Raw genomic sequence first — 16,597 nt, forward strand, 5'->3', positions numbered from 1 at the left:
TTCCTTCTAATTATTTTCTTTGAAATTTTACTAAGAACTAGAATTCTTACTAATTTTACTTAATATTTCAGTCACTTTAGCTGTCAAAATAAAATAAGAAGTATGATGACTAATCCATATCTTGTTTGAATCAGTTCTATAATTTTAATTTCTCACAAGTTATGTTACTGTGGATGTGGGGCTATTATTGGACAAATTCTCAGCAAGGAAATAGGACAGTTTTGGACTTGTGCTGCTCTAGAAAGCATTAATATTTACACTGTGTATTAGCACAGCTTGGTTCTTGCCTCCTGGGTCTTGTCTTCTGTCTGATATTTACTACTTGTGAAGTTAAGTGACTGCAGAATGACCTTAATTTATACCGAATGTGTGTATAAATAAAATTGTGAGTTGCTTTTTATTTTTGCTGCTGTTCAAAGGGGATCATTAACAGAAAAAAAACAGCAGGAGGAAGTGCTGGCTAAGGAAATTGAGAATGCAACAATTCAAATGTCTGAAGTGAACAGAGACTTGAACAAAATAGTTGATGAACTGCAGAATGCCAAAATTGATTACCATGAAGGAAGGCGTGAGCAGATGAGAGCAGAGATCCTGGAAAGTCTAAAAAGGCTGTATCCGGATTCTGTGGTAATGGAATGGCATCATTTACATGCTTTATTTTAGAGTTAGACTAAGCAAGCAGCTGGAGTAAATTGGACAATCTTGGAATAGCCTTTTAAATTTTGTTCTTGCTTGAGTGTACTTGATGAAATAGTATTACTGAAGAATTGTAATATATACTGTCATTATTTTTTCACAGGTTCCAAAAATAAAGGGATTGCTGCTCACATCAAATAGTAATTTGGATCTCTTGTGTGATTTAGTGGTGCTTAATTAATTTTCTTTCCTTATTTGGTTTTGTTTTCTTCTGTCCTCCTTTTTAATTTTGTTACTTTGAACAAATTAATGAGAAGGTTAGACATGAGACCATTTATTCTGGAATACTGCTTCTGAAAGACAATTTTTATATTATCAAATAGTCTGTCTTTGATTATAAGTTAGGATATTTTACATATTTTCCTTAAATTACACTTGAGTAATGCCATTAAGAGTTTTGCCTATTGATTCTGAATTGTCAGCAGATATTAACTGGTTTATAAAGCATCTTTATATCTTTTTAGTGGCATCAAAAAGATAGACTCCAACACTGAAATCCATTTCAGATAAGAAATTTTAAATAAATATAATCAATTAAGTAGTTGGTCTCTGAGTATGACTCAGGGTAATCAGTCCCTTTTGATATACGTAGTCATTTGAGATGTACAAGGTGGAAATCTTTTTTTAATGTTTTTTAATGTTTACTCAGCTTTCAAGTATTGCCTTTAGAACACTAAAAGTAAAATGTTTTCAGTTGTTTTTTAAATTCTTGGTCTTTTGCAAAAACCTCGGAATATGGCAAGCATCTGATCCTGTTGTTTTCTCCAGAGAGTAAAAAATTTGCTTTTCAGCTGCTTTTCAGAATTTTTTTCCTCCAAGTTAGCAAGATGGTGCAAAAAAATCAAAGACTTGATTGGCTTATCTCCTTTTGCTCACTTCTTGTTTTATATCCCTGTTTGAAAGGAACTGGATCAGATGGTGATGCCTTATTGGCTTAGGGAAGGTTGGTGTTGAGGAATATTTTGTGGTTTTCCTGTAGGAAGTGCAAATTTGAGAGTACTTAGAGATGGGATGGCTTCTAACACAAATGAGAAGTCCCATCCATTACATAAACTATGCTGTTACAGGAAGGCTTAGTGCTGCCTGCTTCAGTTACTCTTGTTTCTGCAGTAGTTTTCCTGACACCAGCATACTGAGGCAACAAACTTGTTTCTAAACTGCTTCTTAATGCTTGGATGTACTACTTCCAGATGAATGAACACAACCTAAATCACAGTTTTAGGATAGAAAGGTCAAGACACATTTTGTCTTCTGGTCTGCTGGCAGAACTGAAGGAAATCTTTGTGTCAGTCTTCTGGATTTCATGGGCAAAAATGGCAGACAGCTTCTAAATGTTAAGTTCCTACATCTATCTGACTGCTTCTTTTCTGTTAAAACATGCTTATAATAGTGGATGAACACTGCAAGTGCTAATTTTGATAGGAATAAAACTGTAGATGTGCAAGAAGAGATGAGTAGCTACATGTCAAGAGGCAGGAAAATTGTTTTTGCATGAATTCACAGGTAATAACGTTCAAAATGTGCATCAATAGGTTTGATCATTCAGAAAAAGTTCAACTCTGTCTATAAGAAAGAAAAGAAATAAAAATCTTTAGGGAGCATGTAGAACAAAAAACTAATTTTCTCTGTGGTGGTGTTATTTCAACACATGGCAAAAGAGGCTTGATTATTTGGACTATACAATACAAGAAAAGTAGTTTTTATTCATTTCATGCTTCTTCATTTTTCGGTTGAAACTGGAATGGTACCTCTTGCTGCCATTTTTCAGGTAACAGGTCTGTTTATCTAAGATTTTACTGTCATTTTAAGATCTTACTTGGTGTTACTTTCTTCAGAAAGCATGCTTAGCTCACTTTGTCACTCTGTCATGCTTCTAGAAGTGTATGAGAGATTCTCAGTAAAACATTTATTTGTACCTGTAACCTTAGAGGAAAAAATGAGATCCTTTCAGATTCTGAAGGCATACTTTATAAGTTGCATTGATGACTGCTATGATTTCTGGTTTTTCTGATGTGCAGCTGTTGTGAGAGTGCAGCTGGTGATACTGAAGCAGTAAGAGGAAAAATAGATCTTGTATGCAAAAACAATTTTGATATCTAAAATATTAATATCTCTCTGTATTTTAATCTTCAGTTTGGAAGACTGCTTGACCTGTGTCATCCTATTCATAAAAAATACCAGCTTGCTGTTACCAAGGTATTCAGCAAATACATGACTGCTATTGTTGTTGCCACTGAAAAAACAGCAAGAGATTGCATTCAGTTTCTAAAACAAGAACGAGCTGAACCTGAAACTTTCCTTGCTTTGGATTACCTTGATGTAAGTATGTTTTTCTTTCTCCTGTCATCGGGAAGCTAATACACTTACAAGTCTTGATACTGATTCAGTTAAGTATTAACTAAAGTCAGCTTAAGTGTTAAGGCCCAGGATTTGGGAAGTGAATTTTGTGAGGCTCCTGTTGGCCCACTTTGCCAGCCAGCTGAGGTCCCTCTGGATGGCAGTATGATCATCTGGCATATCAGCCATTCCTCCCAGTTTTTTGTGATCAGCAAGTGCTGAGGGTATGTTCTTCCCCGTCATCCAGATAATGAAGACGTTAAACAGGATCAATCCCAGTATTGACATGGCTACCGTACTGGCCTCCAGCTGTGCTACCAGTCACCACCCAGTGGGCTTGTCTGTTCTGACATTGTTTAGTGAACCTCACTGTTCATCCAAACCCTATTTCATCAGCTTCTCCATGATGATCTTAGGGGAGGCAGTGTTAAAAGCCTCTCTGAAGTCTAGGTAGATAATATTCACTGTTCTCCCTTGGTCTGCCAGGCCAGTCATTTCTGTTGTGTCAGGCTTGTTGATCATGCACGACTGACTTGGTGAATCCATGCTGACTACTTCTTCAAGACTTTGTGTTCATATACCTGGAGCTGGTTTGTAGGGTAAGTTGCTCTGTCACCTTTTCCATGATCAACATGAGGTTGACGATCCTGTAGTTCCTTGGGTCCTCTTCCTTGTCCCTTCTTGAGCACAGGAGTGACACTTGTTTTCCCCTAATCCTTAGGCACCTCTTTCAGCTACCATGATCATTCAAAGGTGCATTGAAAGTGACCTTGTAATAACATCCTTCAGCTCTACTGGTTGCATCACACCAGGGCCTGCACATTTATATGCATCCAGTTTGCTTAAGTTTGCCTGACCTGATCCTCTCCTTGCAAGAATATGTATTCCTTGTTCTAGACTCCCCCTTGGGCTCCTACCTGGATTCTGAGAGCCAGTCTTGTAAGTAAAGACTGAGGTGAAAAGAATTCAGTACCTCAGTCTGTTCTATATGCTGTGTTACCAAGGCCCCTGCCGCATTCAGTAGCAAGCTCACATCTTCCTTAGTTTCGCTTTTATCAAAATTTACAGTGCCAAAAGTATATTTACATATGCTGTTTCTTCAATGTCCATCATCAGCCTTGGTTTCAGCTGAGTTTTGGGTTTTTTAGCCTCATACCTGCGTGCTTGGACAGTGCTTCTGCATTCCTTTTAGACTACCTGTTCCTGCTTTCACCTTTTGTTTCCTTTTGCATCTGAGTTTTGCCAGGAGCTCATTGTTTATCCTCATGGCATTTTTTCTTAAGACTGGAGGAGCTGATCCTTGAACACTGGACAGGATTCTTGGGCCTGCTTTCATTTGGGAGTCTTGTTCCATAAAGAGACCAAAGTCCAGGGCTGTGAGTTTACCTTTTGCCATGCTGACCTCTTCTGTATCATGCTTACTGTAGCCAGGGCTGCTTTTGACTTTCCCATCCCCTACAAGCCTCTCCCTTTGGAGTATGAGGTCTAGCACACCTCATGTTGTCACCTTCCGGCATCTCTGTCACTTGGGTGAGGAACTGATCATCAGTGCTTCTCAGGAATGACATGGATTGCTTATGCCCTTTCTTCTTGTCCTTTTAGTTGTCTGTTGAAAGCCTCATCCATTTGTCCTTCCTGATCAGGCAGCCTGTAGCAGGCACCTATTGCAATCACCTTTACCAGGCCTTTCAGTCCTTACCTGTGAGCTCCCAAATGGCTCATCTTCTTTCCCCAGGAAATCCTCCATGCATTCCAACTGTTCTCTCACGTAAAGGGCAGCTTCACCTCCTCGTCCTCACCCCATCTGTCCTTCCCAAAAAGCCTGTAACCCTCCATGGCACTGCTCCAGCTATAGGAACTATGTGACCATGTCTCCTTGACCCCAAAAATCATAGAATCACAGACTGGTTTGGTTTAGAATGGATCTTAAAGCTCGTCTAGTTCCACCCTTGCCATGGGCAGGGACACCTTCTACTAGACCAGGTTGCTCCTACCCCATGGCCTTGAACACTTGAAGGTATGGGGAAGCCACAGCTTCTCTGGGCAAGGTGCTAGCCCTGCAACTGCACACATATCTTGAACTCTCTTTTTTATTCTCCATGCACTGGTGTCCTTCGATGGGATGCACAGGTTATATAATAGTATCTTAATGCATCATAAATAGTAATGCAATAAGTTACACAGATTGAAGGACAGTGGTGTACAGAGAACATAAACCCCAGATCTGTTTCTAGTCTTGCAGTGATTGAACTCCCTGTTGTGTTGATCTGTACATCCTGTCCCCAGACTATATAGATTTGGACATGCTTTGCTGTAACAACATGGATTCTAAACACTGCTTGTTTACTTTACAGGTTAAACCAATTAATGAGAAGCTAAGGGAGATAAGAGGAGCTAAAATGATGGTGGATGTTGTACAAACGCAATTTGCTCCACTGAAAAAAGTGATTCAGTTTGTGAGTGGGAATGCCTTGATCTGTGAAACAGTTAAGGAAGCAAAACACATTGCATTTGATGGACCAGTGAGGTTGAAAGTAAGAAGCTGAAGTTTGTTGCATACAGTTTTCATTGCAACAGTTGTGTTTGCCATTAAACAATTCTGTAAATATGGAGTATTGCAGATAAACACAGAGTTGGTACTGTGCTGTATAATCCCACAGAAAAAAATGACTATATATTTCACATGGCTGTGTTTTCCTCTGATAGTAAGTTGAAGCAGTGTCCTGGGAAAAGGCAAATGAAAGGATAGTTAAGTGTCCAAATATGGTTCTCTGTATGGTCCTTGTGATGAGTAGGAGGGATGGATAATCCTGCTTCTAAAGCTGTCTGATTTAAAAATAAAGACTTTATCTTGCAAGAATTTCTTTGAAGAAATGCTTTCAAAATTCTTTAAAATATCTGCCAGGAGATTATGTTAAGGACTGGAAGCTTCTGTGTCACTTCCTGCAGTTCTTCCTTCTTACTCTGGTCTCTTGCTGCAGACAGTATTTTATTCTTTCTAAAACTTATTCTTTCTAAAATAAACTAATAATAAACTTTCTAAAATTTTTACTAAGACAGTTTTAAGTTGAAGGTGAATGTGAAGTCATTTTTACTTGAAGTTCAACAGTTTCTCTTTACTTCAAATGTCTCGTAGTAGCAGGCTTGGAAGAGAAAAGAAAAATTTGAGTCCAACTCAAATGTGCTTGTTGCTTGTTTAAGTACCATATCTTGGATGCTAGTGCATGGGGTATTTTGGCTGGGTTTTTTTTCAGATTTATTTGGATATAATTTATTTTCTTCCAGACAGTGGCTCTTGATGGAACTTTATTTTTGAAATCTGGAGTGATTTCTGGAGGATCAAGCGATTTAAGATTTAAAGCTAGATGTTGGGATGAGAAAGAAATAAGTAAAATGAAAGAAAGAAGAGATAGCTTGATTAATGAGTTAAAGGTAGGTCTCTTAAAAGCACTTAACTGCAGAAGTCATACTGTGTCTAACTTAGTTCTAGGAAGGTGATTTTCTAAAAATATAATTTGCAAAGCTTCTAGAAGATGCAGACAGGACATAAAAGCTGTTCATCCTCTTCTAGTTAGTAATGAACTCTGCATCTCAGTTCTGAGCTGTGGTTCTCAGTTTGCAGGTAGAAATACAGGACAACACTTGGTCCAAGCTTTCTTCTGGAAGAAGTTAAGAGTACCTGAAGACTTGTAGTGAAAATGACAATATGATTGTACCAACACGGGAATGTTAGCATGAACCAAAATCTGGCAGTCTAAAATGATTTGTCATACCTTTAGTGTTGGTTTTTTTTTAAGAGGGATGGAGTTGTAATGTAATTTGTGAACACCTACTTTCTTGGGAGAAATAAATCTGTTACAATATTAATATGGAATATGTCCTGTGCTATCAGCCTTTACCTTGTATGAGGCCTGTCACTGAGGCTAGCGTTAAAATCTGAAACACAAATAATTTTCAAGTAGCTCACCTTTTGTTTAAAAAGCTTTTTCTCCCACCATAACACTTTCCCAGGACTTAATGAAGATCAGGCGGAAGGAGGCTGACTTGAAGCAATTGCGTGCTCAGTGCCAAGGAACTCAGACGCGACTTAAATATTCACAAAGTGAATTAGACATTATTAAAAAGAAACATCTTGCTAATCTCTTCATGGTATAGTATTAATTCTTTATCATTTTCATGTTTAATTATTGTATTGTTTTAGCAGTTACTGATCGAATAATGCTAGTTCCTTACATAGTGTTTATAATTCAGTTAAAGTTTTACATACAGCAGTTAAAACTGAGGAATTGATAAAATATAAAAAACAAGGTTGTAGAGTACATTACATGAGGCTCTTTTTATTGTGGTTTTAAAACTTGGTTTTCTGGTTTCTTGGTTTATCATTTAGTAACCTTCAGAAATCTGTAAGTCAAAGTGCACTTTATGTGCTTTTTTAGTTTGCTTTTCCACTTGTTAAAACTGTAATTGTTATATGCAGATTGACAATAAAAGTGGCTAAGTGCCATTTGACAAGAAAATATTTAGTATTTTTAATCAGAAAAAGCAGTTAACCTGGAATAGAGTTGTCTCAATTTCTGGAAAGTTGATCATCCTGTTAAGAAAAATTACTATCTTTTTCCTTTCTGTCTAGGAAAAATCAAAACTGGAAAGTGAACTGGTAAATATTGAGGCTCAGCATGATATGCTGAATGAAGGAGTAGTACAAAGAAAACAAAAAATAGAAGCATTTCAGAAAAAAATTAATGAGGTAATGCCTTTTGTCAGACCTTTGAAAGCTCATGCTGTTAGGCTACAGAAACTTAAGTTTTCCTGATGTTTAGACCTAGACAGCTTTTAACTTTGAAACTGCATTGTCAACAAGGCTTGTACATTTTTCCAGCAATCTCCCCACATCCTCTACCTTTCTTACCAAGATAGCTGTGAACAGTGAATGTTAGTGTATAGGAGTCATAGCTTTGCAAATCAGTTTCCTTAGAGTCAAAGTTCTGTGACTGTCAAGTGCTAAACACAAATCCAACCAACCAAATCCATCTATGTCTCAAACAGATGAAGCTTTGTCTAATATATACAGCTTTCTTTTTTGCTCAGATTACCTTGGAAGAGTGGCTGAGGTGTGCATGATGTTTGTTAGCAAATTCCTATTTCACTTTTTTGGGGAGTTTGTTTCTTTCTGTAGGGGTTTTCTTCTTGTGATTTTGTTGTTTGGTTTTTTCTCTGCTGGGTGGAAAGAAGGTTCTTTTTGCACATTGCGGATTTTGGGGCTTGTTTTGGTATTTTGTTGGTCTTTTGTGGTTTTTTGAAGATTATTGTATACCTGTATTCAAGTCCAGTTTGTGGAAGATGAAGCTAGCCTGTGATATAACTGAGTGTTCTTTGCTCATCCTCTCTTTTGAGGTGTAGGTGATGTAGAACATGGAGATCTTGTTCTATCCCCACCTGTCCAAATTCATTATCTGTTATGGTACTACACAACTTTTGTCTTTAGAAACTGCTCTGGTCTGCTTCTTAGCAGCAGGAGGAAAAGTTTTCCATGACTCGTGATCCACCACTTAGGTTTCTCAGCTGTTTTTTGTGCAGACACTTCTGCCATCTCATCCCTCAGTTTCTCTGTCATTTACTAATCTTCCAGTGATCCCCAGAACAATTCAAACAGACAGTGGACAAATTTCAGAGCAGGGTTGTCAGGAAGAGACTAAAGGTATTCAGTGAAGGGAATGTTAGTAAAGCCTAATGTGATGCCAAGAGGGGTTTCCTGCTGTGTTCTGCTAGAGTAGGCAGTAACTGACCTTTGGGAAAATAGGCTCCTCATCTCTACCTGTGTCTTGAAGCTGCTTTTGTTCCTACTCTTGTCAAACAAAGAAATCTGGCGTAAGTTGTGGTAAAATGGTACTGTAGTTTTATCTGGAAAATTCACAGCCCAGGGCTTAGATGCTGGTGTAAATGTGTATTGTTGGAGAAGGAGAGATTCCTCACCACTGTCTGCAGTAACTCAGGCTGTATTGTACATCTGTAATTTAGTTCCTGGCTTCTGACCCAATTCTCATCAGTCAGTCTGGGATTAATCCATGACTGGAATTCTACATGTAAGAACAAGCCAAAATTGCTGCCTGTTCTCTGTCTTGCTTGGGGTGCAGGCATGAGGGAGTGCAGATGTCTGTCATCTGCAAACACTAAGAAAGTCATTGATGATTAACTATGTCAGAATTCCAGATACAGGAACTTTTCTTTTGCTAGTTCTGAAAAAACAAAAACATAGAGGCTACCATTTGGAACCAAGAGTAGTGTAACTTGGATAGTATAACTTGGTTTGATACAGTATTTGCTACCTTGCCTGCTTAAATTTTTCTTTAAAATTTTAGAATTGGTTTTGATTGATGCTTTTGTTCATATCTACTGTATAATTAAGAAATGAGATATTCCACGGCAGAGTTTTTGCTATGACTTTCCTATAAACAGCACACAGTAGATAATATTTATGGATCTCTTGAAAGGATTCAAATTAAAGAACTGAACTACAGCCCCAAGAAATCTGGTGTATCTGATTAGTGTCCTGTCCAGCTTTCTCTTCTTCAGCTGTCTGGGAACAACAGGTAAAACCAGGGAGGCTGGTTACACTGTGGTGACTTCTGTCTCCAGAATGACCAGGTGCTATCAAGAAGAGCTTAGATTGGAGTCACACTTGGTAGATGACAGGCACATATGCCTTATGTCTGGTATTTGGACTGAAAGTATTATTTGAAAATTTTAAGTACAAATTACTTCTCTATAGTTGTTAACTGCTTTCTTGAAGTACCTTAAAAATCTAGTCTGTAGCATGAAGTGATTGAATATTTCACATCTGTGAGTTGCAAAATAGTGTAATCATTTTTTGTTCCATTTTTCTGTTTTCAAAGGTCGAAGATGTTGTTTTCCGAGAATTCTGTGAAGAAATTGGTATAGAAAATATTCGTGTGTATGAACAAGAACATGTGAGACAACAAGAGGAGATTGATAAGAGAAGGTGGTATATGTCACTAAAATGTAAACCAGTGGTTGGTATTAGGTTGTGCACACTAGTACTTGAGAAACTCCATCACAGGAAATAACACAAAGTCCTAGGAAAATGTAGAAGGTTCTCCTTGTCACTGTAAGCATTAGTTAGGCCACTGCTATTAGTTAGACAGGGATTAGTTAGATCACTGCTATAGTTTGGATTTGTTAGATAGAGTCAGTGGCAGCTTGCAACAAACTTGAAAGGTAACATTTACTATTTTGGTAGCACAATTGTAAAAAACTAAAGAATAATTTTCTAATATCCACATTGAAAAATGGCACTATCCCAGACTGAGAATAGCAAAGGGTCACTCGTGTGTGAAAAATCTTAAGAACTGAGTGTAAGGTGCAGGTGTTTGGTATAAGAACATACTCTTACAAGGAAAACAGGTTCTTGAGTTTTTCACAGGTAACCTCAGCTAGTGTTTCTTTCACAGGCACATGTCACTTCACCACAGATTTGTATCTTAGAAGGAGAATGTTAAAATGAACTGATGGTTGAAGTTCAAGTGTCACTTTTCATATTAATGTGGCTATATTCTATATTGTATTTGTTTAACCAAAATTGCTATATCTTTGTGAATTCCCATATATCTGCAGGATGTGATGTAGTAGAATCAAGTAATGCAGATTTTTGTGTTCACATAGAGTCCAGTCACAGTCAATAGCCTGCTTTGTAAGAACTGTTTTTAAATCCTGTACTTTGACTAGACTAGAGTTTGAAAATCAGAGAACACGACTGAACATTCAGCTGGAGTATAATCGGGATCATCTACAGAAATTAACTAACTCAGTCAGCAAGTTGAGGGAGACAGTTAATAAAGATGAAGCCGAGATTATCAAGTTGCAGAAGGTAATAATAAGATCAATCTCACTATCTCTGTAATTCAGTGCAATCTTTCCTTTCCTCTCAGTTCAGTTTTGAATGAATGTAGATGATGCTGTGGATTAATTTTTCAAGGGGTCAATTCAGTGTTGACTTTGTAATTGCTTAGAAAAATGCAGATGCATATTACGTTTTAACTGTGGAATAAACTGCTGTATTTGAATACTTATTTATTATTAAAAATAAACTTACTAAGAATTAAATTTTGGATTACTATCTGTACAATATTAGTTTATATTTTGTTCAGTTAATGTGTTCTGTTGATATGAAAAGGCAACATACAACTATAGATAAAGCCAGCAGCATGTGGCTCAGATTCAGCAGAAGATTTTATGAGTAAGAGCAAGCAGCTCTGGTGCTTTACATCTTTAAGCCACTTTACAGCTGCTAATACATTTAAAATAATGCTATGAAACCAAGTTAGATTTTTAGTTGAAGTAATATGTATAGATTCGTCCTTCACTGTGTTCTTTATCCTGTATTGTGCTGATGGTTCTTGTTAAAGAAACAAACTTGTGCTTGTTCACAGAAAAGGGAAGGAAAAAATCTGTGCTTCAAACTAAGAAATGAAATGTATTAAAGTGCCACAAAGTGGGGAAAACCCTCCCTCCCCAGTGCCTTTCAGATCTTGTGCTGTATCACATTTGAATGTAACAGGTTTAAACTTTTAACTCCTTTCTGTATAGTAGATGTTCCAGATCTAGATTCTTGGTGCGAGGTTAAAAATTTAAATATTTCTATGCAGGATGAGGAAAAGCTTCTAAAAAAAGTGAATGAACTTTTGGAGGAGCAGCAACACCTTAAGGATAGATTAAGTGCTCATAAATCTGAGCTTACAAAAAGCCAAAATGAACTTGAAGAGTTCAGAAAGACGATGTTAACTCTTAATAGGTAATTCCTACTTCTACTCCTGGGAAGATGATTAAAGGGATAATATTTAGAAGGGATTTACTCATCACATGTTTGGATTTCTCTTGTTTTGTTTTCTTGTGAAAGATTTATTAGAGACATAGTGATTTGCATCTACAGTGTGCCTTAGTTTGACAGTGTGAAGGAGAGTATTTCAAGAGACCCATGCCATAAACCTTATAGAAATATTTTATTTTCTACCTAGTCTTAGGTCTCACTGTGGTCTCTGACCACAGATCTCTCATCCCTTTTGGTGAGTATGTAGTAGCTTACAGCTTGATTAGGGGCATGTGAAGTTCCCTCGTAGTTTCACAGTTTAGTTTGAGTTGTACAGTGGGCCCGATTAATGGGAACAATTTTATTTTCCGATTTCATTGTCATTTTTCCAGACTTTTCATGCGTTGGATACCTTAAACTAATACTAACTTTAGTCATTATTTTGTTGTACTGTTGTATTAAATCAGCTCCTTTGTGGACAGTTTATGCTGGTGGTAACTTGATGCTCTCAGAGAAATTGTTAGCAAAGAATCAAGCTATTTCAAGGAGAGTAATGATAAATATACTTGATTACATGTTAAGAGATCAAATTTCCATACATGTTCACTAGAGTTGAACAGAACAGAGATAGGCTGTTAATAGGAAAGATGGGTATTTGAACGTGCTTTGAAGTGAACTTGGCAATGTACTGAGACTGAGGCTCCCTCTGGAGTAATTCGGGAGAATGGACGGGATGGCAGAAGTACAGTTCCATTTTCCTTTACGTTTGATGGTGTTTTGCAGAGGAAACAGCCGTCTTGGTGCTTGGAATCTGTTTTCTATGCTGCATTTATCATGTTGTATTTCTGTGGATGTTATTAGCAGTGATGTTTCCACTCTTGAGTTGTTTTGTGCGTTTTATGCATGTAGAGAAGCCACAAAGTTGCAGAGGGAAGCTACAGCTCTAGAAACCTCTCTGGAAGAGAAGAGATTAAAGAGACATAATCTGCTGCTTGAATGCAAGGTGCAGGACCTGAAAATCCAGTTACTGTTTGGATCACTGGATGACATCAGTGAAGTAGAGGTACTTAAAGTGTTTACAGAAGATAGATATCATGGAGGAACACTTACTCATGAATTTAAAGATCCTTTTTCTTTCCTTACAGGACTGTTTCTCTTATATAGTAATGTTCAAACCAATACACTCTATTTGTGTGATCAGGTCTCTTTGATTCAAAAGAAGGATTTATTTTTATTTTTGTAGACAGAAATATTGTTTGCAAGTATTTTTGTGCTTGAAACATACTCTTGTGAAATATATAAAATCTTACGGTACAAGAAAATGGATATGAAGATAAGTAAGAGGGATACAGTTCAGAAATCTAAATAAATATGGCACATGCGAGGGTTGAGATTGTATTTGGTCTGTTATCCACAATGCTGTATATAGAATCATCCTTTTGTGTTCAGTAGATGTAGATATTCACAGAAATCAGGGATAGGCTAAAACAGAAAGATTGCTTCTGTCTGATGACTGCCCCTTAGTATTTGTCTCCATCTTTCCTCTTTTTCAACATACCTTTTGTGAGAAGAAATAAGCTTTCTGCACTGTTAGAAAAGAAATGAGCTGTGGGGTTTGAATAACTTAAAACAAGTGTGTGAATTTGGAAGGAGTCTTGTTGAACCCATTCCTTAGAAAAGTATTTTTGCTGGAGGATAGGTGAGAACTGGGCAGCAGACAAATTGCAGGCAGTGAGGTGGGGTGGGCAGTCTGTGAAGGGAAAGAACAAGTACTACTAATGATCAGAGGATGTAGGAACTCTGCTCTCACTGTTTCTGAGTAAGGAAGAGGGAAAACCAAGGAGGGAAGCAGAAGGCATAACAATGGGGATTCCTAATTAACCTCCCTGAAAAGACCAGCAAGATTTGGTTCAGAGAAAAAATTTTGGTGGAAAAGAGGTCTCATAATGAGAGCCCATGTTTCATTTGAGGGAAAGTGAACTGAAATTCAGGTTGCAGGGAGTAGAAGATGCTCTGCTTATGCCATACAGAACTGAGGCTCCTCTATTCTTTTGAGTTAAGAGTGGAAGAAATGCCTCAGCTTACACACTTCAGCCTTCCCTTGGAAGGGATTGAGGTATCAGGGAGTGTACATCTTTCCACTCAGGACATGTACAGTATGTAAAGTGTTGTAAATCTGTAATAAACAGATTGCTGCTGCTTTTAATGTAGCTTCAAGCTGAGTTTTGCAGATGTTTTTATCTTCATTTAACAGGTGTGTGTGTGTTAATTAGGCTCATGAGACCTTAACTGTTCACTCCCTTTGGGCCATGGATTAAGCTTAACCTCGTACCATGTTACCACTGTCTCTTAATTTTAAAACCTTTTTATGAATTGGTTTTACAGTTTCAAAGTTAACTATTATTTTTCTGAACTGGAATGTCCTTCATCTTATAGCTAGGAACTGAAATAGAAGGCACCCAGACTCTATCAGGGATCTATGAAAGGGAAGAGGGAATTCAGATAGACTACAGCACCCTAGAAGTCAATCTAAAGGTAATGTTTTCTGTCAGAAATTATTGGAGATGGAGTGTTTGATTTTTATTTTTGTGAAATACTTTATATTTTATTTGTTGTTTATTTTGTTCTTCACCCTGGTCTTTAAGTGACACTTGGTAAAACCACTGCTATGCTGAGGTGTGTCTGTATGTGTGCTCTGGTTTTGTACTCGTGACATAGTATTGATGTGTGGGATTTCTAGATAGGTCCGTTTCCCATATAACTGGCTTTAGCTTCTGCTTACCTGAACCACAAAAACGGAATTGAGAGACTTAATATAACCTTGATTTTTTTTCCTTCCTCCTATACTTTCTGCCTTGAAGATCCAGCTTTGTATGTTAAGGCTGAAAACTCCAGAACCCAAGGATGGCTATGGGGGTTGTTTACCTTCTGTTTGTGGTATTTGCAGAGACTGAGACTTTCCATCCTTCCCTGTCTAACAGCCCATTAAGTCACATTTTCTCAGCAGGTTTTGTAATATTTTTTTCCTTTTTAATCTTGAGGAAAATGGCTAAATGTCAGAGGCTAAGCACAGAGCAAAGGATGAATCTGTCATCAGTAGAACTTATCTCAAAGAATTCACTGAGAACTTATTCTTTAAAAATCAAGGAGTTGAAGCACTAATCCTGCTCGTATGCTGTATTTTAAAAAGGGAATCAAGGGAAAATAATAGGCTCCCTGTTTTTAAAAGTGTTGGGGAAGAAGAATGAGGGCCTGGTAGATTCATTGCAAGAACTAAGACCTGGGTGGAATTTGCAGTTGTATTTAAAGTTAAAGCTATTAATGAGTGGCGTAATTGTTTCAGGAACCATGAGCACTTGCTGTATTTATTGAAATGTCTTGGCCTAAAAGCAAATTAGATTGCTCTGGTTTTTGTTTTTTTCTAGGAACTAGAATCTGATAAAGATATAGAGGATCATGTGACGGAAATGCAGCAGGAAATCAAATCTAAAGAGGTCACATTAATGAAGACAGCTGCTCCAAACCTGAGAGCAGGAGAGAAGTTACAGATAGCTCGGGACAAGTTTCAAGAATCGATAGATGGTAACACTGAGCCTTTCATGTCAGTCACTTTGGTGATTCCACCCTAATTGAAATTCCTCTTATTGGGGTTGGTTTTGTGCTCAAGTGTTTATCCTCAGTTATCTTTTTAATTACATGTAAGCAATTCATTAACATACACTTGAGTGTGCAGTAGTTTCTTGAATGATTGGGAAGACATTTGTTCCCCACATGGCATCTTAAAAGTTTTTACTTGATTTCTGAGAAGTACTGACTTTAATGTTAAAATTGCTTAAATTTTTCTTAGGTAACTGAAGGAACTGTGTATGTTGTCCAAAACTCAGACATCATAATTTCTGCAAAATTATTAGTATCTTCAGAGAGTTTTGAAGATAATAACAGTGTAAGAAACTTAAGGGGTTCTGGAGCTGTACCAGATCAGTGCTGGTGCAGCTTAGGGCTGCCTGGCTCCTAGAAGGAATTAGGAGATGAATATCGTTCCTTGCTCTAGACAAATGTGCCACAGAGCAGATTGAAAACATCACAACTTTGTTGGTTTGTGAGTCCTCCATTTGAAATCTGGAAGGAAACTCACACTTGATTGGTACATTCCTTTTTCTGCAATAAGATTTTCTTGGACGCTGCTCATGGAACCCAGTATATGTTTGTTCTGTGAATTTGCTCAAAGACTCCTTAATTCAATTCCTGTGATTTTTTTTATTTTTTTGCATAGCTTTTGAGACCAGCAGAAAGGAGGCCAGAATATGCAAGCAGGAATTTGAAGAGGTGAAAAAAAGGAGATATGAGCTGTTTATTCGGTGCTTTGAGCATGCTTCCATAGCCATTGACAAGATCTACAAGAGGCTTTGCAGGAACAGTAGTGCTCAGGTGTGTCATGCTCAGGGGCTTTGCCTTAAAGGCCTTACTGGATGCTTTGTAACCTAGAATAAAGTTGTACTTGTGGTTTCCAATGACAGTCTCAGTCTTTAAGAAGAAAACTACAGTAAAGACTACAGAAATTTAGGGTCAGGGAAGGAATAGGCAATAAGCCTAAGTATGCTTGACATTAGACAGAGGTAATCTTCGAGCAGAATTGGGAACTATTCAGCTTGGCTTAGTTTTACTCTTTGGTTTTAGCAGATTTGTAAATTATCAGAACCAAGTGTGAAATGTAATTGAGTAGTTCATTTAAAAATAACA

General features: G+C 37.5%; 1 protein-coding gene across 3 annotated transcripts in view; it reads left to right on the plus strand.

Moving 5' to 3' along the window:
• The window catches only part of SMC1B (structural maintenance of chromosomes 1B), a 29,704-nt gene that overhangs the window by 7,426 nt on the left and 5,681 nt on the right, over positions 1–16,597 (plus strand). For 2 of the 3 annotated variants that reach the window (XM_014880365.2, XM_088164864.1), the window contains 13 exons: positions 420–627; positions 2,830–3,015; positions 5,388–5,567; positions 6,319–6,465; positions 7,045–7,182; positions 7,664–7,780; positions 9,927–10,033; positions 10,777–10,918; positions 11,697–11,842; positions 12,767–12,920; positions 14,294–14,392; positions 15,283–15,439; positions 16,131–16,285. In XM_014880365.2, the coding sequence (XP_014735851.2) occupies positions 420–627; positions 2,830–3,015; positions 5,388–5,567; positions 6,319–6,465; positions 7,045–7,182; positions 7,664–7,780; positions 9,927–10,033; positions 10,777–10,918; positions 11,697–11,842; positions 12,767–12,920; positions 14,294–14,392; positions 15,283–15,439; positions 16,131–16,285 (1,936 nt within the window). The remainder of the gene's footprint in view (positions 1–419; positions 628–2,829; positions 3,016–5,387; positions 5,568–6,318; positions 6,466–7,044; positions 7,183–7,663; positions 7,781–9,926; positions 10,034–10,776; positions 10,919–11,696; positions 11,843–12,766; positions 12,921–14,293; positions 14,393–15,282; positions 15,440–16,130; positions 16,286–16,597) is intronic. The other variant, XM_088164865.1, reaches the window with a different exon arrangement.

This window comes from Sturnus vulgaris, chromosome 5 (assembly GCF_052056855.1).
Source record: "Sturnus vulgaris isolate bStuVul1 chromosome 5, bStuVul1.hap1, whole genome shotgun sequence".
In the NCBI taxonomy this organism is placed as follows: Eukaryota; Metazoa; Chordata; class Aves; order Passeriformes; family Sturnidae; genus Sturnus; species Sturnus vulgaris.